At 52.6% G+C, this 22051-nt stretch overlaps 1 protein-coding gene across 1 annotated transcript; it reads left to right on the top strand.

The window, feature by feature from the left end:
• The first annotated feature begins 7655 nt into the window (after positions 1–7655).
• On the top strand, positions 7656–20420 carry GRHL3 (grainyhead like transcription factor 3). The gene is made up of 15 exons (XM_033080544.1): positions 7656–7736; positions 9390–9451; positions 10302–10638; positions 10860–10939; positions 12374–12527; positions 12943–13054; positions 13186–13280; positions 14659–14817; positions 15219–15297; positions 16300–16433; positions 16966–17000; positions 17607–17695; positions 17784–17869; positions 18638–18702; positions 20144–20420. Exons 1-15 carry the CDS (start codon positions 7671–7673, stop codon positions 20256–20258), a joined length of 1668 nt encoding a protein of 555 aa, XP_032936435.1. The 5' UTR covers positions 7656–7670; the 3' UTR covers positions 20259–20420.
• Positions 20421–22051: the final 1631 nt, after the last annotated feature.

The raw sequence follows: 22051 nt of genomic DNA on the forward strand, positions 1-22051 counted from the left end.
TCCCTGGGGGACATTTGGGGTCACAGAGAGCCTGGAGCAGGAGAGGAGCAGATCAAGGACTGGGAATTCCCTGGGACCAAGGGAGAGAGGAAAGGGGGGAGCTGAGGAGAGGCTGCTCTGAGGAGCTGTGAATTTGAGTTAATCCCCAATTTGGGATTTTGCAGCTGCTCCTTCCACCCCCCAGAGCCGGGCTGGCAACATCTGCCCAGATGTTCAGGAGCTTTAGGAGCTGCTGTCCCACTTTTCTCACTCAAAATTCCAGGGAGGAAAATCCCAGCTCTGCCTTTGGGACTTTGAATTCCCTGAGAGGACTGGGAAGGGAGCAGCGTGGCCTGGGAGGGGGAAGATGTTTTGCCTATTCTAAAATATTCCAAGTGCTGATTTCCATATTCTCCTGCACTGAACTGGAGCTCTGGCTGCGTGGGCTGGAAGGAGTTAACCAGGAGTTACTCCCAGTTGTGGTTTTGTGGTCGAAACCATGATTGCCAGAAGCAAATTTTTGTCATGCATAAGGTGTGTTATTAAAACTTGAGTTATGCTCCTGGTGAATGAAAAGTTAAAGCCCTTTTATAAAATCCTGGCAGCAAAGCACACAAGGGATAACCGTGCTGGAGCAAGGGAGGCTGGCTTGGCTTTTTTTTTTTTTTTTTTTTTTTTTTAAAGTTATGTAAAGAGAAAAAGAGATTTGTAAATTAAAGAAACAACAATCAAATCACTGCTATGCAATTCCCAACAAAGGAATAAAAGCCCTCTGAATAAACTCCAGACTCAAAGCAGGGGTGAATCAACATTTGCACAGTATCTCTGCTTTGATGCTTTGGGTCACATTTTGGGCTGATTGGTGCATGGGAATGAGTCCAGGGGAAAATGCAGAGTGAAGATTGTTCCTCTGAGGGGGATCTGCTCTGCTTTGTTTGAATTGTTGATCAGAGTGAAAAAATGCACCTGGACTTGGATTGCACCTGCAGCCCTTGGATCAGTGATGGGGACAGGGATCTGGGATGGAGAGTGCTCAAGGAAAAGCTGAAAAATGTTCATTAGTGGAGTCATTGATGAACATATGATGAGATTCCACTGCTCACAGCAGAGTTCCCAAGGCTTGGAGGAAAAGAAATAGGGAAGAGATCAGGGAAATGGAGAAGGAATTGCTGATGGGAGGGTGGGCAGGTGCAGGGACAGGACAGTGACAGGGACAGTGACAGGACAGGGACAGGACAGAGATGTCCCTGCCACGCTCCCTTCCCACCCCCAGCACTGCAGCCTCCTGTGATGCTTCATCTCCTGTCCCCTGAGGTGTCAGTGCTGCTGTGGCTCATCCTGGGGGTGAGGCTGATCCAAAACCTGTCCTGTGCCAGTGTGGTCACACCTGAGAGCACCAGAGGGGCTGGCACTGTCCCCTTGGTCTCTGTCCCTTCCTGTCCCCTCCTGCTCTGCCCTCCCTGTGCCTTGGCAGCCTGAGCTCTGCAGAAATTTCTGTTTTTGTGGGGCTCAATCAGGTTTGCTTGGGAAAACCCCATAGTTTGAAGCACCTCGTGCTGGGCTTGGTTTTTATTTGAGACAGCCAAGCAGAAGCTGCTGCTCCTGGCCCTGTGCTGAAGCAGAGTGAGATTGGGCCAGGTGAGAAGTGAAAGGTGAAAAGTCCCTCCAGGATGGGCAGAGCAGGGGCAGAGCAGGGCAGGGCAGCCAGAGCTGCTCCAGCTGAGCCTCCTGAGCAGTTCCTGCCCTGGCTCAGCTCCCTGGAGCCTCCTGGGCAGCAGGACCCACCTGTGCCCCCCTCAGCACCCCAGAGATGGGCCAGGAGTGAGCTCTGACTGCTCTGGGGAGGGACCTGCACTGTCCCCACACTGAGCACAGGATCTGAGGCTGAAACCTCCAAGCTCTGCTTGCTCAGAAATGTGTGGCAGCCTCAGGGTGTCAGCAGGGTGTGCTGAGGGAAGCAGAGAACCTCGAGTAAAGCTGGGCTTTGTTCTAAGCACAGATAACCCATAATAACTGAATTCTGTTTATAAAAAAAATAATTTCCTGAAGAGCAGTAAAAAACCAAATTTTATTGTAGAAGTTTGTGTATTATGGCTACCATTGGTGGGTTTTAAATCCAAATATTGTAAAACCATGATTTTAAAAAAATTATTTACAAGTCATAGCTGTTGGAGTTAGAGAATATACAGAAATTACCTGTGCAATCTTCCTTTTGGAGGACTGGGAGCCTCAGTGCAGATGTGATGTATTGGTGAGGGTTTGTGTCCAGGAATAGCTGTACAAAGAGTGTCTTTATCTGTCCACAATGAAAATGTGAAGTTCACAGCAATATTTCAGAAGTGCCAGGTGGGAGCAGCTGCTCAGGGCCTGGTTTTGGGTCTCCCTTTGGAGTCAGAGATCCCTGAAACTCAGGACACCCAAAACTGAAGCACCTGGCATCAGAAACTGCTTCTGGGAAAAAAAAAATCAGCAGTAATTCCTGAACTGCAAACGGATTGTGTGCTGTCATTTGTTTTGTTAGGCAGGGAGGCTCTGGAGCAGGGCTGGTTTGTGCAATGGGATGGGGTGGGTGGGTCCTGCAGGGTGATGGTATCGGGGAAAGCAAATCCAGCTGGGTAAAGCAAATCCCAGCTGGGAAAGCAAATCCCAGCTCGTGTCCCCAAACAGCCCAGCCTGGCTGAGATTTCCAGCCCTGTGCTGCTGAGATTTCCAGCCCTGTTCTGCTGAGATTTCCAGCCCTTTTCTGCTGAGATTTCCAGCCCTGTTCTGCTGAGATTTTCCAGCCCTTTTTCTGCTGAGATTTCCAGCCCTTTTTCTGCTGAGATTTCCAGCCCCTTTTTCTGCTGAGATTTCCAGCCTTGTGCTGCTGAGATTTCCAGCCCTGTGCTGCTGAGATTTCCAGCCCTTTTCTGCTGAGATTTCCAGCCCAGCCTGGCTGAGATTTCCAGCCTTTTTCTGCTGAGATTTCCAGCCCAGCCTGGCTGAGATTTCCAGCCCTGTTCTGCTGAGATTTCCAGCCCTGTTCTGCTGAGATTTCCAGCCCTTTTTCTGCTGAGATTTCCAGCCCTGTGCTGCTGAGATTTCCAGCCCTTTTCTGCTGAGATTTCCAGCCTTGTTCTGCTGAGATTTCCAGCCTTGTTCTGCTGAGATTTCCAGCCCTTTTCTGCTGAGATTTCCAGCCTTGTTCTGCTGAGATTTCCAGCCCTGTTCTGCTGAGATTTCCAGCCCTTTTTTCTGCTGAGATTTCCAGCCCTGTTCTGCTGAGATTTCCAGCCCTGTTCTGCTGAGATTTCCAGCCTTTTTCTGCTGGGATTTCCAGCCCTGTGCTGCTGGGATTTCCAGCCCTGTGCTGCTGAGATTTCCAGCCCTGTGCTGCTGAGATTTCCAGCCCTGTGCTGCTGAGATTTCCAGCCCTTTTCTGCTGAGATTTCCAGCCCTTTTTCTGCTGAGATTTCCAGCCCTTTTTCTGCTGAGATTTCCAGCCTTTTTCTGCTGAGATTTCCAGCCCTTGTTCTGCTGAGATTTCCAGCCCATCCTGGCTGAGATTTCCAGCCCTTTTTCTGCTGAGAATTCCAGCCCAGCCTGGCTGAGATTTCCAGCCTTGTTCTGCTGAGATTTCCAGCCTTGTTCTGCTGAGATTTCCAGCCTTGTTCTGCTGAGATTTCCAGCCTTGTTCTGCTGAGATTTCCAGCCCTTTTTCTGCTGAGATTTCCAGCCCAGCCTGGCTGAGATTTCCAGCCCTTTTCTGCTGAGATTTCCAGCCCAGCCTGGCTGAGATTTCCAGCCCAGCCTGGCTGAGATTTCCAGCCCAGCCTGGCTGAGATTTCCAGCAGAACTTCAGGGCTGTTGCTGCTCTCTCATCTTTGCTGAACAGCTCAGGATGAGCATTTCAGTGCCAATCCCTGTCCTTGGGTCCTTCTGCTGTGACAATAAAGAGCTGCAGAAGCAGGAGTGAGCCTGGTGTGAGGAGGGACCAGCACTGAGCTGCTCTGGGGTTTGGGACCCAAGGGAAGGGGGATCCTGCACAATCCCTCAGAGGTTTCCTGAGCCTGCAGAGCTTTTCCAGCTGGGGTGGGGGATCCAGGGAATCCCCACTGAGCCCCTTTGGGAATCAGGAGCCATCTCAAGGTGTCCCCATCCCTCCATCCCTGCAGGGCCAGGCTGGTGTCACCTGTGCTGTCACCTGTGCCACAGAACCCAGGCAAGGAGAAGCTCCTGCCCTGCTGGCAATCCTCAGGTGCCTGAGCTGAGCTAACCCCAGGGCTGAGGCTGCTGAAATGCCCCTGCACAAAGGCACTGACAGAGCCCACATTGTTCCCCAGCTGCCAGGGAAAATATCCCAGGAAATCTCCTGTAGTGCAGGTCAGGAGCCCTGGGATGGATCATGGTCCTGGGATTGACACCCTGTTGTGCTTGGCACCCCAGCAGTGTTTTTCATCATTAGTCTGTGTTTGTTGTGTTTCTTCCTGTGGTTTTTTTTTTTTCCTGGTTCTGTCTCTGTTTGGATTTTTGCCTGGCTGTGTGAGTGGGACAATGCCCTCACTGCTGGCTGTGCTGTCTCCTTGTCTTCAGGTGTGCTTGTTTATTAAACCTGCAGAGAAATTACAGAATCCTGACTTAGCTGGGAGCTTTGGCTTCAGCAGTGAGGCCCCTTGGTGGGATGCTGACAGGGTTTGAAGCCAAAATCTCTGCCCAGGACACAGCTGCTGATCCTCCCCTGCATTTCTGACAGGACCTGGGGAGCACCAGGGTTATTTCAAGAGGGAGGAGAGTGCAGAGCCCAAACCCAGAGCTGCTGAAACCCCCAGAGGAGCTGCTTGGGGCACCCCTGAGGGTCTCTGCTCTGTGGCTCTGAATTCCTGCTGCTCTCACAGTGTGATATTGAGGTTGGAGGCTTGATCAGGTGCAGAGGAGAGAGCAGGGGCAGCAACACCAGGCTCAGGGAGCACAAGGGTTCCTTCCTCTGTGCTTCTGTCCCCACCTGAACCCTTTGGTTGAGCCCTGAGTGTTTATCCATCACCAGGAGGAATTGGGGAAACAGAGCTGGGGTGGGCTGGAGCAGGAGAGGGGCTGGGATCACCTCGTGTCCCACTCCCAGGTGTTTGCAGACAAACACAGTGCTGCTCCCTGCCCCAAACGCTGCCCTGCTCTGCTCATGGCCCCAGGCTCCACTGCTGCTCAGGGTTTGTGTTCCCCTGACCTGGCAAAGCAGCTCTGCATGGGCAAACACGGCCTGGCCACGTGCAGGGCATCACAGCAGAGAGGAAAGTAAAGTTCAGCTGTGTTTGGATGTGGATTTGGGATTTTCTCTCCCCTGCAGCTGTGCTGCTGGGATCTGTGTGCTCTGCAGTGCAAACTGCAGTGAAAAAGGTGCAGTGAAAAGGTTTATCAGCACACTGCTTATCTGAGATCAGCCCTGTCCTGGGGAGCCCTTGGGGAGCAGGGTCAGAGCAGGGCTGAGCTCTCTGCAGGAGGAGATGGGGAGGATGTGCCCCAGTCCCTGCAGGTGGGGTCTGAGGGGGGCACAGGGCTCCAGGCACCTGCCAGGGCTCTGTGGAGCACAGACAAGGTGGATCAAGGTGTAATTCTGTCACTCCCAGCCCCACCAGGGATCTGTGGAACACAGACAAGGTGCAATTCTGTCATTCCCAGCCCCACCAGGGGTCTGTGGAACACAGACAAGGTGCATCAAGGTGCAGTTCTGTCATTCTGTCACTCCCAGCCTCGCTGACCACGCAGCTCCTCGGGGGCTCTGCAGGTTCTGAGCTCCTCAGGTCCTGCTGGAGCAGCCAAATTCTGCAGTCCCAGTCCTGGCAGCCCTGCTGGACCCTGCTGTTTGTGCCCAGGACTGGGCTCTGTCCATCCCTGCCTTTGCTTTCTGCCAGCCCCAGGCCAGCCCACGTTTCCTTTGTGCCTTTTTTTGTGATTTCTCCCAGCAGAGGCAAAGGGAATCACACAAGGAGTGTTTTAGCTGAGGGACAATAAAGCTCCCAAGCATTTATCTGTAATATTGGTGCTGTTTTGGGCTCTCTGATGCTTTGTGCCCCATCCTGCCCCTCTGGGTTTATCTCTGCTGAGTCCCATGGCAGGGCTGGGTCTCACCCCAAGCACTAAAGAACCAAAAAAGAAGCAAAGAACCAAAAGAACCAAAGAACCTGGGAGCACTGCTGGGCTCCCAGGGGCTGGGCATTCCCATCCCACCCATCCCTGTCCCCATCCCTGTCCCCATCCATCCCCATCCCATCCCATCCCAGGGAGAGCTGCAGGAATTTCGAGCCTCAGGCAGGGCTGGTGCAGCTCAGGTGTGCAGGGAAAAGCAGAAATTTCCTTCAGGAACAGGTGACAGAAACACCTGGTGGCCTCATGGAAAAAAATCAGCTGTAATTCCTGAAGTGCAGAGTAATTCTGTGCTGTGATTTGTTTTGTTGGCAGAGGTGGCTCCAAAGCAGGAGTGGGAGCCCAGGAGAGAGATCCAGGAGCATCCCAGCCCTGCAGGGCTCAGTGTGTGCTCGGGCAGGGTGGCACAGCAGCTCCAGGGATGGCAGCTCCCTTCCAAGAGGAGTTATTGCTCTCTGAATGATTCACTTGAAAGTCTAGACCAGGACTTATAAACCCATGAAAACAACATATTCTAAAAATGCCATTAATTGTAGCATCCACTGAAGGTTTCCTTTGTCTTTCCATGAAAATCCATCAGCAGGTGATGTCATGGTTTACCTCCTTTGGAGATTTAAAGAAGTTTTTTAAACATTTCTGTTAATAAAACCCAGTCTTGCCCTTCCTGGGCATTTCCATTTTGAGGAAATAGGAATTTTTGTCCACATAGATTGGTGTGAGCTGTGCTGGGGACAGGTGACAGGGAGGTGTGACAGGAGCTCCACTGTGGTGGCATTTGGTCAAAGGTTGGACTCGATGATTTTTGGGGTCTTTTCCAACCTAAACAATTCTGTGATTCCAAACTCAGGGAATGCTGGAGGCACTGCTGGAGGAAAAGGAAAGGTGACCAATGGTTGGGTAATTAAGTGTCTGACAGTTTATTCACATAAGATGGAGAGGCCTGGAGAAAGTGCCAGAAGTGAGCACAGGCAGGGCATTATTTTGGTGTGTTGCTTCTCACGTAGCCCCACGAGCCTCACCTCGGTCAGGAATTTTTTGGTGGAAGGGAGGGGGTTGTGATCTGCCTGTCTGCTTCCCTCTGAGCAAAACCATCTACAAAAAATTGGGGAAAAAAAAAATTTAAAACCCATGAACAGCAGCAAAGGAAAACAATGAGGTTTGGTTTCATCTGGGCACTGAGTGGCTGTGTCTGGAGTTTCACATCCAGGGGAAAATTGTTCCCAGATCCTTTTTTAGTGGGCAGCACCCCAGGATGGGGATGCAGGAGGAGCAGGAGAGGAGCAGCCCTGGAGAGGCTCTGCCTGATTTTGTGCCCAGCAGCAGCAGGGGTGATGATTCCAAAGCTCTGAGAGCTCAGGAGGGAGATCCTGGATCCCTCCAGCCTTTGGGAATCCTTTCCCTGTGCATGGAAATTTGTGGGAAATGTTCCTGCTCCTCCCTCACTGCTCCTCAGTTTCAGATCCGTGCGCCTGATGAAGAATGACACCATGAACTTCCAGAAATTCCCCTACAGCAGCGAGGATGAGGCCTGGAAAAGTTACCTGGAGAACCCCCTGACTGCAGCCACCAAGGCCATGATGAGGGTGAACGGGGACGACGACAGCGTGGCCGCGCTGAGCCTGCTCTACGACTACTACATGGTGGGTGGGGACTGGGGGGAAAGTGGGGAAAAATTGGGGGAAAATCAGAGTAAAACTGGGGTAAAACTGGGGGAAAACTTGGGGAAAAGAGGGGGAAAACTGGGGGAAAATCAGGGTAAAATTGGGGAAAAAATGGGGTAAAACTGGGGAAAAATTGGGGTAAAACTGGGGGAAAATCAGGGGAAAACTGGGGAAAAATTGGGGTGAGACTGGGGGAAAATCAGGGTAAAAGTGGGGTGAAACTGGGGGAAAATTGGGGGAAAATGGGGAAAACTTGGGGAAAACTGAGGGGAAACTGGGGTAAAACTGGGGGAAAATTGGGGTAAAACTGAGGAAAAATTGGGGGAAAATTGGGGGAAAATAGGGGGAAAACTGGGGGAAAATCAAGGTAAGACTGAGCTAAAACTGAGGGAAAACTGGGGGAAAATTGGGGTAAAACCGGGGGAAAATCGGGGTAAAACTGGGGGAAAATCAGGGTAAAACTGGGGGAAAAGAGGGGGAAAATCAGGGGAAAAGAGGGGGGAAACTGGGGGTAAAACTGGGGGAAAATGGGAGAAAAGAGGGGTAAAATGGGGTAAAACTGGGGGAAAATCAGGGGAAAACTGGGGAAAAATTGGGGTGAAACTGGGGGAAAATCAGGGTAAAAGTGGGGTGAAACTAGGGGAAAATTGGGGGAAAATGGGGAAAACTGGGGGAAAATCAGGGTAAAACTGGGGAAAAATTGGGGTGAAACTGGGGGAAAATCAGGGTAAAACTGGGGAAAAATTGGGGTAAAACTGAGGAAAAATTGGAGTAAAATTGGGGGGAAATCAGGGTAAAACTGGGGTAAAACTGGGGAAAAATTGGGGTAAAACTGGGGGAAAATCAGGGTAAAACTGGGGGAAAACTGGGGAAAATCAGGGTAAAACTGGGGAAAAATTGGGGTAAAACTGAGGAAAAATTGGGGTAAAATTGGGGGGAAATCAGAGTAAAACTGGGGACAAATTGGGGTAAAACTGGGGGAAAATTGGGGTAAAACTGGGGGAAAAGAGGGGGAAAAACAGGGTAAAATTGGGGTAAAATCAGGGTAAAACTGGGGGAAAATTGGGGTAAAACTGGGGGAAAATCAGGGGAAAACGGGGAAAACTGGGGGGAAATCAGGGTAAAATTGGGGTAAAAATCAGGGTAAACCTGGGGGAAAAGAGGGCTAAAAGAGGTGTAGAACACATGTGAAACATGCACCCCCCCTCTGCTGAGCTCCCCCCTCTGCTGAGCCCCCCCAGCTGTTTATCCAACACCCCACAGTGCCCCAGTCTCCCCAGTGGTGACCTGGGCACAAACCAGCACTGTGGAAAAGCTGAACCCAGGTGCCTGAGTGTGGATTTTCACCCCTAAGGAGCAGCAGTGTTTGCAGGCCCCACCAGTTTTATTCTCCCAAGCTCTGAGAAATGTGGATGTGATTTATCCCTGACTGGAATCAATAGGAATGATGCTCCCACTCCCAGGTCCTGCTCAGCACGAGCTGCTGTGGCTGCCCAAAGTTGTTTGGGAACCCAGGGGATAAAACCCAGGGGTTTATCAGGGAGGTTTCACTCACTCACAGCCAGGACTAATCCTGCTCTGCTCTCCATTTATAAAATCCAGCATTAATGAGCTCTTTGCACCCTGTCCTAGGTGCCCAAGGAGAAGAGGATTCTCCCAGCTGGGATGATGGGACGCAATGACCTGGCCAAGAGGTTGGTTCAGTTCCTGCTCTCTGGAGCTGCCTCACTCTCCTGCAGCTGCTGAAATGCAGGATGGGGCTCTGAGCTTGCAGAAAATAGACATCAAAGCACGGTGTTATTACTAGCAACAGTGCAGCTCATTAACCCTGAGACACACATTAAAATTCTTTAGGCCAGGTCCCAAGCAGGAATAAATGGAGCTACACCCATTTACACACTGAGCTTGTGTCTGGCTGTGTTCACAGGGCTTGTGTGATCTGCACAGCTGAAGAAATTGCCTTTATTTCCTATTTTGGGACCACTGCAAAGGGCAGAAGGATTGAGCACCAAATGATGACCAAATCCTCCTTCATTCCCTGGGCTGATGAGAGTTTCTGTTCCACTCTCTTCCAGTGACTCCCATTTGTCCTTTGAGGTTTTCAGATAATTAACTATTAAATTAATGGCTCATTTGCCACCATGAGTTCAGTTCCCCTTCCTGGGTGCCGTGTACTTTGGCACTGTCAGTTTTTAACCTCTTGACAGAATAAACCTCAAGTGATGCTTCTCTCCTTCAGAAGCAAAATGAGTTCAGCTGGTTTTGGTTTTTGCTTCCTAAATTGCTGGAGCTTGTGAATTTGTACAATAATTATTTTTCCTTTAAAAAAGGGTATAAAAAAATTAACTTTGAGCATCAATGAACCATGAAAACACTTCTGATGGACAGCACACAGAGCAGTTTCCTTTCTTATCAGCCCAGCTGCTCTGGGTGTGTGACAGCCTCAATAAAGGAGCATCCAGACCAAATTCCCTGACTCCCTGTGATCATCCCTGATCTGCTGAGCACCTCTGGCACCCTCTGAGCAGCCCCTCTCTCCAGCAGGCACTGCCATGGGATGGATTTGGAGCCTGAGATCCCCCCCTTCGATGGCTCAGCCCATCTCATGAAGCTGCTCTCAGAAAACGTCTCCATGAGCCAGGACTTCTGCGAGCTCCCCAAGAAGAATGGCCTGAGCCTCGAGGGTGTCCCTGCCCCTCACAAGGCAGCCCTGCTCCCTCCAGGCACCAGCAAGCTGGAAACCACCCCAGACAATTTCCTGGTGGCCCCAGGGGACGTGTATGACAGCAGCTCCCTGAGCTCCCTGTTCGAGGGGCTGCCCATGGCCCCGGCTCAGCAGCGCTGGCAGCCAGACAGCACCTTCAAGGAGGACCCCCAGGAGGTCAGGACAGGGCTGGGGGTGTGGATTTGGGGTTTGGGGATGTGGATTTGGGGGTGTGTGGGGGCTCTGGGAGCTTGGTTCTGTTCCTGTTGCACTCCTGGAGGGTTTATGTTGATTTTGGAGGTGATGAGGGTCTGTGTTTTGTCTGGTGATGGCTGGGAGAAGGTGGATGGATAAAGCAATGAGAGATTCTCCTCCTGGTTTGTGTTTCCTCTGTGCAGACGCTGCTCTTCAGCGAGATCCTCAAACCCCAGGCAGAGCCGCCCTGCCCCGAGAGTTTCCCCACGGACGGGGTGAAGAGGTAACAGCAGCCAGGGTAACAGCAGCCAGGGTAACAGCAGCCAGCTTTGGCTCCAGGAGCTCCTGGCTGTGTCCTGGGGAAGGGCTGTGTCCCTTTGCTGTCCCCCTGTGCTGATTGCAGATCTGGGTTTTGCTCAGACCCTTTGTGTCCCCCCGGTGTTCTCAGAGCCAAAGCTGGGATTGTTCTGCACCAGCCTGGGGTCAGCCCAGCCCCAGCTGCTGCCACTCCCAGGGTGACAGCCCCTTCCCAGGGACACACGGGAATCCAGGTGGCTGCTCCATCTTCCCACGGGGTAAATGACAGGGAAAAGGAGGCAGGCAGAGCATGAGGGTGATCATCAGCCTCCCCTAATCCAAGGTTTAGGTTCTCACTTAGCACTGTTAGTCAGCCTTGATTTCAGAGGGTGCCACTGCCTCTCATTCCTAAAACATGAGAGGGATTCCTTCCTCCTTTCCACCCCTCTACCAGGCAGAGCTTTGCTGCTCCAGATACCAAATCAAACCTCCCAGCAGGTAACATTATTTCACCTCCCACTTTTTATTTGCCTCCTGAGTCAGCTGACGGGGTGACTCAGCTGTCAGACGTGGGGATGTTCACACAGACAGCGGCGTCTCCCGAGCCACAGGCTCCCAGCTCACTGTTTATTTGTGCACTGAAGCTCTCTGGCTCTAGATAAGAGGAGCTGCCAAGCCCATCTTCAGAGATGGCATCACAGGAGGTGGAGCAGGAAGAAGATGGGTTGGTGACTAAACAGGGCACTTGAAGGGTCTGAGTGAAGGCTCGGTGCAGGTGGTGGCTTGCACGGATTCCTCACAGCAGAAACCAGCTGTGGCCTCATGGTTTCAGTGCTCACAGCTCTGGTGGAGGCCTGAGAGCTTCTGAATTCAGGCTCTTCTTTCAGCTTTCCCTGCCAGCAGTGCCACTACAAAGCTTCTCTGTAGAGATGAAGTTGGTGCCCACCACACTGAGAGTCCCACGAGCTGGGATCCTGAGCCCAGCCCTGCAGAACCAAGCAGGAGTTGGTGTCCTGCAGGTCCTGCCCTCATTGAGGGAGAGTTTTCCTGGCTCAGCCAGTTGTGGGTATGGATTTGGAGACAGGAACCTGAGTTTAGGGTGTTGTAAAAGTCTCAGCACAGGTTCCCATTTCTGTGTGTGGCTCTGTTGCCATCCCCACAGGAATACTGGCTGCAGTCACTTCCAGGGGTTTGTGAGCCAAAACCAAGGGGTAAAATGAGGCTGCTGGAGCAGTGCTGCTCCCCAGGGTGTTGGGGAGGATCAGAATGTGCTGTGCTGTGTCAGGGTGTGTGAGGTGGGGAATGGAGCAGAAACTGGAGCCTGTAACTCGTGGGGTGGAGGCTCCTGGGGCTCTGTTTTGCTTTTGCAGTGAAACAGCAGCATGTGCTTATTCATCCTTCTCTCTTTGTTCCATCCAAGTGACTTTGAATACACTCTGGGGTCACCCAAAGCCATTCACATCAAATCTGGGGACTCTCCCATGGCCTACCTCAACAAAGGACAGTTCTACCCCATCACACTGCGGACAGCTGGAGACAGCAAATGTTTGCACTTGTCCTCAAATAAAGTGAAGGTAAGAGGCAGAGACAGGCTGACAGCTCTGCTGACAGCTCTGGGATGGGACATGCAGCAGCTCCACTGCTCTGGGAGCAGAGTGAACATGAGCAGTGCTGGCTTTGGTGGCTTGAAGGGGTGAGTGGGATGGATCCAGCCCCACAGGATAATCCTGCTGCACTGCAGAGCCTCTGTGGCAGCTGGAACCTGTCACAGGAGCTCAGGGATGCACAAAGGGACAGTGCTGGAAGAGCTCTGGGCCAGGGTCCCCATCCTGCTCCTGCCAGGGCTGGCAGCAGCCCCTGAGATGAATGTGCCAAATGGCTGAGCCCAAATCCCTGCCCAGCATAAATCCAGGGCAGGGCAGGATGGAGGGGCCAGGAGGGCTCTGCTCCTGCTCTGTGCTGAGCTGGGCTGTGCTGGCTGCGTTGCAGAGCGTGGTGATGATTGTGTTTGACAATGAGAAGATCCCCACAGAGCAGCTGAAGTTCTGGAAGCACTGGCACTCGCGGCAGCCCACGGCCAAGCAGAGAGTCATCGACGTGGGTACGAGGGGCTGGGGGCTCCTGGGGGGTTCTAGGGGGTTCTGGGGGGTTCTGGGGGGCTCCTGCCTCCCCTGGGGCTGGGAATGTCACACTTTCAGCCCCAGTATGAACTGCTCCTCCCCTGCCTTCCAGCTGACTGCAAGGAGAACTTCAACACGGTGCAGAACATCGAGGAGCTGGCTTACAACGCCCTGTCCTTCGTGTGGAACATCCACGAGGAAGCCAAGGTACAAAGTGCCAGGGAGGGGAGCTGGGGATGGTCCTGCAGCTCCCCCTGCCAGCCCAGCACTGCCCCCTGCTCTGAGGGACACAGGGAGTCCCAAAGCCAAGGCCAAGGCAGGAGGACACCGTCGCTCAGTGTGTGTCTAACCCTGCCATGAGCTAATAAACACTCTGGGTACACCCAGACTGGCTCAGGGATGTTTTCTTAGTGCTGATGGATAACTCTGAAGGAAGGGTTTTGCAGCAATTCAGGGCTGTGCTCACAGGGAGCTGCAGCCTGTTTAAATAACCCCCAGGCAGGGAACAAAGAGCCCCCTTAGCAGACAGGGCTGACCCTGGATCCTGTGCAAGGCAGGTCACAAGATCCCTTTTCACCTTAAAACCAGCAAAGTTTATCACAGCAAGGTGTGTGATGTGCAGCTCTGCTGTCTCCTGCATCTCCTCAGTCTGTCATTAACACTTTGATTCTGGTGGGGATTGAAAAACAGATGAAGTAACTAAAAAAAAAAAAAGAAAAGCATAAATACCCCGAGTCTCTGAAGCTTGGGAAAACCCTGCCTGGCTTTGGGATCTCAATAAGCCCAAAGGCAACCTGGGTCTTTTACAACCCAAGAGGTTAACAAATGTCTTCAAGGCAGAGCTGTCAGAAATGGAAATATGTCAGGTATGTGGCAAGCCCTGGGGGCACCTCAGCAAAACTGGGTTTAACTCTTAGCAGAAACTCTGCTCATGCACTGGCCTGGGGCAGGCAGAGGTGAGACTTGAGAGAGCTGCAAGGGCTGGGAGTGAGGCAGGAGGGGCAGGGATTTGGGGATTTGGGTGTTTGGGTTGGCCATGGCACCTGTTACTCCTCTCCTTCCCATTAAACTTCACCCCCAGTGAAGAGGTTTTGGTTCCTGGGAACTGGCTGGAGCTGACATCAGGTTTCAGGGCTGAGCTCTCAGCTGAGGGAGCTCTGGGAGCTTCTCCAGCTGCAGATCTGTCCCCAGGGTCCAGGGCAATTCCAAGGTCACACCAATGACCACTTTGGAGATACAGTTTGGGTTAGAGCTGTGCTCAGCTTTTCCAGAGCTCCCACTGGAGTCAACTCCCTCCTGCTGATAAAAGAGCCCAGTGTGGGATGAATATTTATTTAAGCAGCAGTGCTGTGCAATTCCTGAGGCTGCAGCCTTGCCCTCCTCCCTCCCTGCAGGGCTTTGCTGTCTGAGGGTCCCTTTCAAAGGAAAGATCAGAAATATCAGCAGGAGCATCCCCAGGCAGGATTTTGGGGGTGGAGAGGCCGAGTTACAGAGCTGCAATTGCTGTGGGGGGAGAGGCTCAGGTGGCCCTGGCAGGGCTGAAGTGGAGGTTTCCAGCACCAACAGCCCCTGTCCCTGCCTGCAGGTGTTTATTGGGGTGAACTGCCTGAGCACAGACTTCTCCTCCCAGAAGGGGGTGAAGGGAGTCCCCCTGAACCTGCAGATCGACACCTACGACTGCGGCAGTGGCAGCAGCCAGCTGGTGCACAGGGCTGTGTGCCAGATCAAGATCTTCTGTGACAAGGTACTGCCCTCCTTCCCACACTGCACAAACCCTGCTGGTCAGAGCCCTGAGAGTAAAACCAGAGATGGTGAGAGCCTGGAACAGCCCAGAGCTGTGACTGTGCCTCACAACAAACTCCACTTTTGACTCTAGTTTTGATCAGTTGTTAAATATCAAAGATGAGTTTCCTTGGAGGTTCTTCCCCATGGAAAAATTTCTCACAGCTATTCTTGTAAAGCAAATTTTATTTTTGTTTTCCTAATTTCTGAGTGTCAGAGAGTCTTGGCTTGGGCTGTGGAGGGTCCCTGAGGTGACCATTCCTCAGTGAGGGCTGCCTTCACTTTAATGTGTCACCCCCAGAGGAACCCTCTGTTGCCAGTTGGAAATGTCAAAGCCCTGAGCTCTGCTGGATCTTCCCACAGGGAGCAGAGAGGAAGATGAGGGATGATGAAAGGAAACAATTCAGAAGGAAAGGGAAATGCCTGGACAACAACAACAACGGTCAGTGCCCGTGGTCCCTGCCCTGTGCTGGAATCCCTGCCTGCTCCCTGCCATGGATCTGCTGCTCCCCAGCACCCTTGGGCAGCCAGGCCTTTGCTGGGCTCCTCCCCAGCCCCTCCATGAGCACCCCAAGCTCTGGGGATGGCTCTGGCTCCCCTGGGCTGCCCTGCAGGTGCTGCAGCCTCCTGTCCTGCTGCAGCTTCCTGTGCTGTGCTGCAGGCTCCTGTCCTGTCTTGTCCTGCTGCAGGCTCCTGTGCTGTCCTGTGCTGCTGCAGGTTCCTGTGCTGTGCTGCAGGCTCCTGTCCTGTCTTCTCCTGTCCTGCAGGCTCCTGTCCTGTCCTCTCCTGTCCTGCAGGCTCCTGTCCTGTCCTTTCCTGTCCAGCCCTGCAGGCTTCTCTCCTGTCCTGTCCTGCTGCAGGCTCCTGTCCTATCCTGTGCTGCAGGCTCCTGTCCTGTCCTTTCCTGCAGGCTCCTGTCCTGTCCTGTCCAGCCCTGCAGGCTCCTCTCCTGTCCTGCTGCAGGCTCCTCTCCTGTCCTTTCCTGCAGGCTCCTGTCCTGTCCTGTCCAGCCCTGCAGGCTCCTCTCCTGTCCTGCTGCAGGCTCCTGTCCTGTCCAGCCCTTCTGCAGGCTCCTGTCCTGTTTCTGCAGGGAGCTTTGGCCAGGGCTGCAGGCTCCTGTCCTGTCCTTTCCTGCAGCCTCCTGTCCTTTCCTGCAGCCTCCTGTCCTTTCCTGCAGCCTCCTGTCCAGCTGCAGCCTCCTGTCCTTTCCTGCAGCCTCCTGTCCTGTTTCTGCAGGGAGCTTTGGCCAGGGCTGCAGGCTCCTGTCCTGTCCTTTCCTGCAGCCTCCTGTCCTGTGCTGCAGGCTCCTGTCCTCTGCTGTCCTGTCCTGTCCTGCAGGCTCCTGTCCTGTCCTGGGACCCTGTCCTTTCTGCTGGGAGCCTTGGCCAGGGCTGCCGTGCCCAGAACCGAGGGAGCTGAGATGATCTGGACTCTCCATCCGTAGGTCTGAAAGGCTGTTTGCTCTCTGGCTTCAGAGGGAACGAGATCACCTTCCTGCGGCCCGAGAGCGACCTGGAGACGCAGCCGGTGCTCTTCATCCCCAACGTGCACTTCCCCACCCCCCAGAGGTGTGGCTCGGTGAGTTCCTCCCTCCTGGCACCCCCTCCTCATCCTTCCCTGCCTGGGCATCCCCCCACAGCACTGAAATCCCAAAGCTCCCCAGAGCTCTTAGAGGGATTGAGGTGAATTCCTCATCCTGAGTGCAGCAGAGCTGGCTGAGAAAACCTCACCAGGTGTTTCCAGCCTGATCTTCCTCTGCTTCACACACCTGCAGCTCCCCAGAGCACTGAAGTGCTGGCAAAAAGAGCAGTGGAAAATAAATTATAGCAAAATGTGAGCATCTCGTCCCTGTGTGGGTGGGACATCCCCCCACATGCTCTGTCCAGTGTCCTTCAGCATTCTTTGAGTTTGTCAAAAAGGGAATCTGGGCAAGTCCTTTATATCCAATTCCATTTAATCTAAGAAACAGATGTGTGGGTTTAATTGTGTGGAAAAACTGATGGGTCAGGAGGAGAGAAATGATGTTTAGAGTGTGCCCAGCTTGCCTCTCCCCCTCTCCAGCACACAGTGGTGCTGTGCAAACTCACAGATCCATTTCCTTTCATTCCAGGTGCTCCCTCCTGCTGTTCCCAACTCTGCAAACAGGTGAGGATGCAGCAGGGTGTATTCCCACCCATCAGCTGCTCTTTTGGGAATGTTGGATAGCCCAGGGCAGGGTAACACAGCTCAGTGTTAACAGGGCAGGATAACACAGCTCAGTCCCTCCCTGATGCCCTGAGAGTCAGAATCTCAGTTAAATCTTGTTCTGGAAGGGACTCAGGGCTGCAGAAACATTTCTGTCCCTGTCAGAGTCAGCCCAACACGAGCTGCTCCCTGATTGTCCTGCTGTTCTCATGGGGATAATGTTGGAAAGGGAAAATAAAACAACTGTCACTGAAGGGTTCAAATACCCAGAGGCTGGAAAAATAAATAAATAAATGAAGTGGAATCACACTTGAAAAGCAGAATCTCCCCCAGCCTGGGCCCTGTGTGTGGGGACTCTGTGGGGAAGCAGTGCCAGGAGGGTGCAGAAGGATTTTGGTGACCCCAAACCCTGAGCTGCCCGTGTGCTTGAGGCAGGAAGTCACAACCCTGCTGCTGTGATTACAAACCCATAGCTCATTGCTGGATGGTTGATCAGTCAGAAGTTGGGGAGCTGGGGGTTGTTTGTTTTTACTGCTGTGCCCTGCTGAGTGTTGTGTCCCTGCCCAGGCTGCCCCTGAAGCGCAGCGGCGCCTCCTTCACCGACGACTTCGACCCCATCCCTCCAAAGCACAGCAAGGACGAAGATCCCCAGAGAGGTAACCCTGGGGTCCTGAATTCTGGGGGCACTGGGAGCACTGGGAGCACTGGGAATGGCCCTGAGCACGCTGCCCTGCTCTCTTGCAGTGCTGCTCTACGTGCGCAGGGAGGCTGAGGAGGTGTTTGATGCTCTCATGTTGAAGACCCCGGACCTGCAGGGCCTCAGGACAGCTGTGAGTGTCCCCAACCCCCTGGGAATGGAGAAACTGCAGATAAGAGGGAGTGGGGTTGGTGAACAGCATCTCTGGTGCCTGCTCTGCCTTGGGCATGGAAATGGGAGGGGAGCAGGAGCTGAGCTCGCCCAGGAGCTCCTGGCGTGGCTGTGCTGTGCTGCACAGGGAGGATCACCCCTCCTGCCCCATCCACATCCTCATGGAAGTCTCCTCTTGTGACAGCACGTTCATATTTTCCACTGCCAAGCACCTTTTCCATTCTCCAGGCTGGGGATGTGTGATGTGAAACCCTGGCTGGAATTCCCTGGCTGTGTTTGAGGAGCACAAGGACATTTTTCTGTCCTGGTTATCAGCAGCATCTCTGATAACCCAGCCCTCTCTGGAGACTGCTGGGAAGGAAACAAACAATAAAGCTCCCAGATTTGGGGTGGCTTTATGGCTACTCTGTTGGTTTTATAAACTTTTAAAAAGAGGGTGTTTGAAAAATGCCAGCACAGAGGATTCTCTGCCATCTTCTCCCTCCCCCATCCCTCATCACAGAGTTAAAAACCTTCATGAAAAACACTTGGCAAAAAGCCACAAAACTCCTGCCAGCCTCAGACCAAAACTGAATTTACCCAGGAGAATGTTCAGGTCATGGTTTTGTTCTCAGAGTAAAACTGAGGGGAATCCTTTGGTGCTGAACACCCAGCTCGGTGTTCTCTTTGATTTTTACCATGGGAATTTCACTTTTACAAGCACAAAGATTTGCCATGTTTTCTCTCACAGATTTCAGAAAAATATGGGCTTCCTGAAGAAAGCATTTATAAAGTCTACAAAAAGTGCAAAAGAGGGTAAGCTAATCTCCCATCTGCTTTTATGCTGTGCCTCCAACCTGTCCTCTGCAGCCCCTGCCATTGGCTCCACGAGCATTTTAACAAGATAATAAAAGGCAGAGCCAAGTCAGCCTCTGCTATTTGGAGCATATAAAAGTCAGATCTTTCTGGGCTTTAAAGATTTGGGATAATGCTTGTTTGTGTTATATTTGTTTGGAGGGTAAAGTCTCCCAAGGAAGGGAAGTTGGGTGAAGGTGGAATTGTTTGGGGAGTTTAATGGTGATCCTTTGTGTCTCAGTCTGAAAGCCTGAGGTTACAGAGAACTTATCAGGCAGGGATCAGTGTTTGCTTCTCCAAAAAATGCTGGAATGTCCCTGGCTCAGGATGAGGGATGGGCCACAGTGAGCACCTCAGTTTGTGAGTTCTTCACCTGTTGCTGCTGCTCCTCTGTTAGCCCCAGAAATGGGGATTTTCTCCCCAAAGGAAAGGAGCAGCACTGGTGGCTCCAGGGGAGAGGCCACCTCACTGAGTTTGGCTTTGGTTTTGTTCTGCCTCCATCTGATAAGCACTGAGTGTTGTTGGGTGATGACAGGGAGGGAAACCAGGCAGGAGGAGCAGAGAGATATCTCATGAAAAGGAAAGGCCACACCTGGAAATTAGATTAAATAAATAATTTTGACACCTGCTTTAATGAAGGCTGGACGTGACCCAGAGCAGCTCAGAGCTGTGGGGAGATGGGAGAGATCTGCACTGGCTGCTGGCAGGGTCAGGCCCAGCTTCCTGCTCCCCCAGATTTAATTTTCAATCATTTTATCCTATTGCTCCACCCTAAACAATCTTCTCCCAGTAATTACAGCTTGAGGGGCAGATGTGCATGTGGTGAGAGGCAGTGGGGCTCAGTGGGACTGAGCAGCAGGGCAGGACTGCCCCAGCCATGGCCCTTCAGCCCATAATGAGCAATTCTGGATCTTGGTCTGGAGAAACAACCCAGGCTCAGATTCCTGATCCACATCCCTGGGATGGTTTGTGGTTTGGAGATCAGATGGGAGCAGGGCACAGGAGGCACAGGTGACTCCTCAGCTCCTGCTCTGACACAGCTGGAGCTGAAGGGATCAGCTCTGCTCTGAAGCTTTTGGGTAGCCCAGGGTCTGTGTGGGGCTCCTGCTGGAGCCAGAGCTGAGCAGGGCTTGGGCTGGGGCAGGGATGAGCTGGGGAGGTTCAGACTCACAGGGCAGACCCTGGGCAGTGCCAGACCCTGAGGAGTTCCAGCATCCCCTGAATTCCTGACTGTGCCATGACAGTTCCAGGGTTGGTGATTGTTCTGTGCTGGATCTTCCTCTGTGTTGTGCCATGGCTTTAATTAATTAATTAATAGTTTAATTAACAGTGGTTGAGCCCCTCAGACTGGGGACTGCTTTCAATGTGCTGCATCTGAACCAGCCTTTCTTCTTCTCTGCAGGATCCTGGTGAACATGGACAACAACATCATCCAGCACTACAGCAACCACATGGCCTTTCTGCTGGACATGGTAGAGGCAGAGAACAAGTTCCAGATCATCCTCAAGGAGCTCTAAAGAGCTGCAGGCAGCACTTCCTGGGACTTCTCTCTGAGCTGGCACGTGGGACCCCACAGAACTCAGCCCATGCCCCTCTTGTTGCCTTGACTTGAACCCCCCTTGGCCCTGGGGCCGGGCCACAGACTGCTGTGAGATCATCCTGTGAACGTGGAACTTGGCTCTGTTGAATTTATTATTATTATTATTATTATTATTAATATTATTTTTTATTCTATTTTATTCCCTTCTGGAGCCGGGTCTGGGCACACACAGTGCCACTGCCTGGCCTGGGACAGAGCAGGGCTGGTGGCCCTGGCAGTGACTGATGCCACCCAGGCCTGGTGGCCCTGGCAGTGACTGATGCCACCCAGGCCTGGTGGCCCTGGCAGTGACTGATGCCACCCAGGCCTGGTGGCCCTGGCAGTGACTGATGCCACCCAGGCCTGGCCTCTCCAGACCCAGCAGAGCTTTCCCAGCAGGGCTGAGCCCAGCTCTGAGCTCCCCTCTGGCACAGAGACTCTCCCAGCTCCTGCTGGATGGACACTGCCTGCTGAGCACCCTCTGACTGTAAATACCACAGAGGCCTCCACAACTCTTGTTTATACATTTCTGTGTTGTTCCTTTTGTATTTTATACGTGTATAAATATGCATTGTTTTATACTGGACTCAGTATGGTGACACAGAGCATTTCAAACACAGGCTGCTTCACATTTCTCCGTGAATCATTTTGTAACTGTGTTGTTTTGGATATTCTGTAGAAATAAAGGCTCAAGGACTGAAAATGAACCAGCTCTGGGGTCTGGGCAGGGAGGTGACCCCAGGACTTGAGGATGGTTGTGGCCAAGGTCTGTCCCCTCTGCAGCCACCATGTCCAGCTGTCCCCAGCTGTGTCCCCAGCTGTGTCACCCCTGCAGAATTGCTTGGGGGGGTCCCTGAGCAATTCCAGGCACAGCCTGTGGTGGAAAGGTTTTGTCACAAAGATCTGGGGACATTTCAAGCAAGTGAAAAAGGAAATTTGAATTTTGAATTCTGCTCCCAGGCCAGCCATGCCCCTCCTCCTGTGTCCCACATGGAACATTCAATCTCCTTCCAGCCTGTGCTAAAACTGCCTGAAGCTGCTTCCCATTTAGGTCATCAAATGCCAAGGGGAGCTCTGTATTTTCTAATTTATCATCTGACCAATGAAAAGCAGGGCCTTTCCTCCTCCCTCTTCATCCTCTGCTTTTCCTGGCCATGTTAAAGATGCACCTGAGGCCTGTGAGTGGGGAGGAAAGAGCCCTGGGAAGAGGATTTGGAAATGTTGGAATGTGTCAGCTTGGTGAGTTTTGGATTACTTCAGTGTTGTTTGAGGATGGCCTCTAAGATGAGGTGCAGATAAGCTGAAGGTTTATCAGCCTTTGGGATCTCTCCAGATCACAAACTCCTTCTTCAGCAGGATGGCTCTGATTCAGTGTTGATTCTGCGAGTCCTCCTAGAGCAGAACTCCAGCTCCAGTTAAAACCAGTCCCACCAGGAATCCCCCAGTGCTCGGTGCCACCAGCTGCAGGTCCCCTGTCCCAGCCAGGCTGATCCAGCTCTGGGGACAAGCAGAAGCTCAGGCAGGGACAGAGGTGTCCCCCTGTGCTGTCCTGTCCTGGGGGAGCCCTGGCAGGGCTGTGCTGTCCTGGCAGCCCTGGGCTGTTGTGTGCACACAGAGCTGGGGGTTTGGGGGCCTCTCAGCCCTCAGTGAGTTACTCCACGAGTCTGATTTTGGGGTTAATTCCTGCCAGATAAACATTTACCCATCTGAGCCTCAGTTCCTCCAGCATCA

Source organism: Catharus ustulatus, chromosome 26, assembly GCF_009819885.2.
Source record: "Catharus ustulatus isolate bCatUst1 chromosome 26, bCatUst1.pri.v2, whole genome shotgun sequence".
NCBI lineage: Eukaryota > Metazoa > Chordata > Aves > Passeriformes > Turdidae > Catharus > Catharus ustulatus.

What these genes read in the sequence shown, in the direction of transcription:
- GRHL3 (XM_033080544.1), top strand. Translation starts at nt 7,671, where the DNA reads ATGATGAGGGTGAACGGGGACGACGACAGCGTGGCCGCGCTGAGCCTG. An exon ending in TGCTCTACGACTACTACATG is followed by an intron (nt 7,737 to 9,389) that starts GTGGGTGGGGAC and finishes ACCCTGTCCTAG; the next exon opens with GTGCCCAAGGAGAAGAGGAT. An exon ending in CCTGGACAACAACAACAACG is followed by an intron (nt 15,298 to 16,299) that starts GTCAGTGCCCGT and finishes CTCCATCCGTAG; the next exon opens with GTCTGAAAGGCTGTTTGCTC.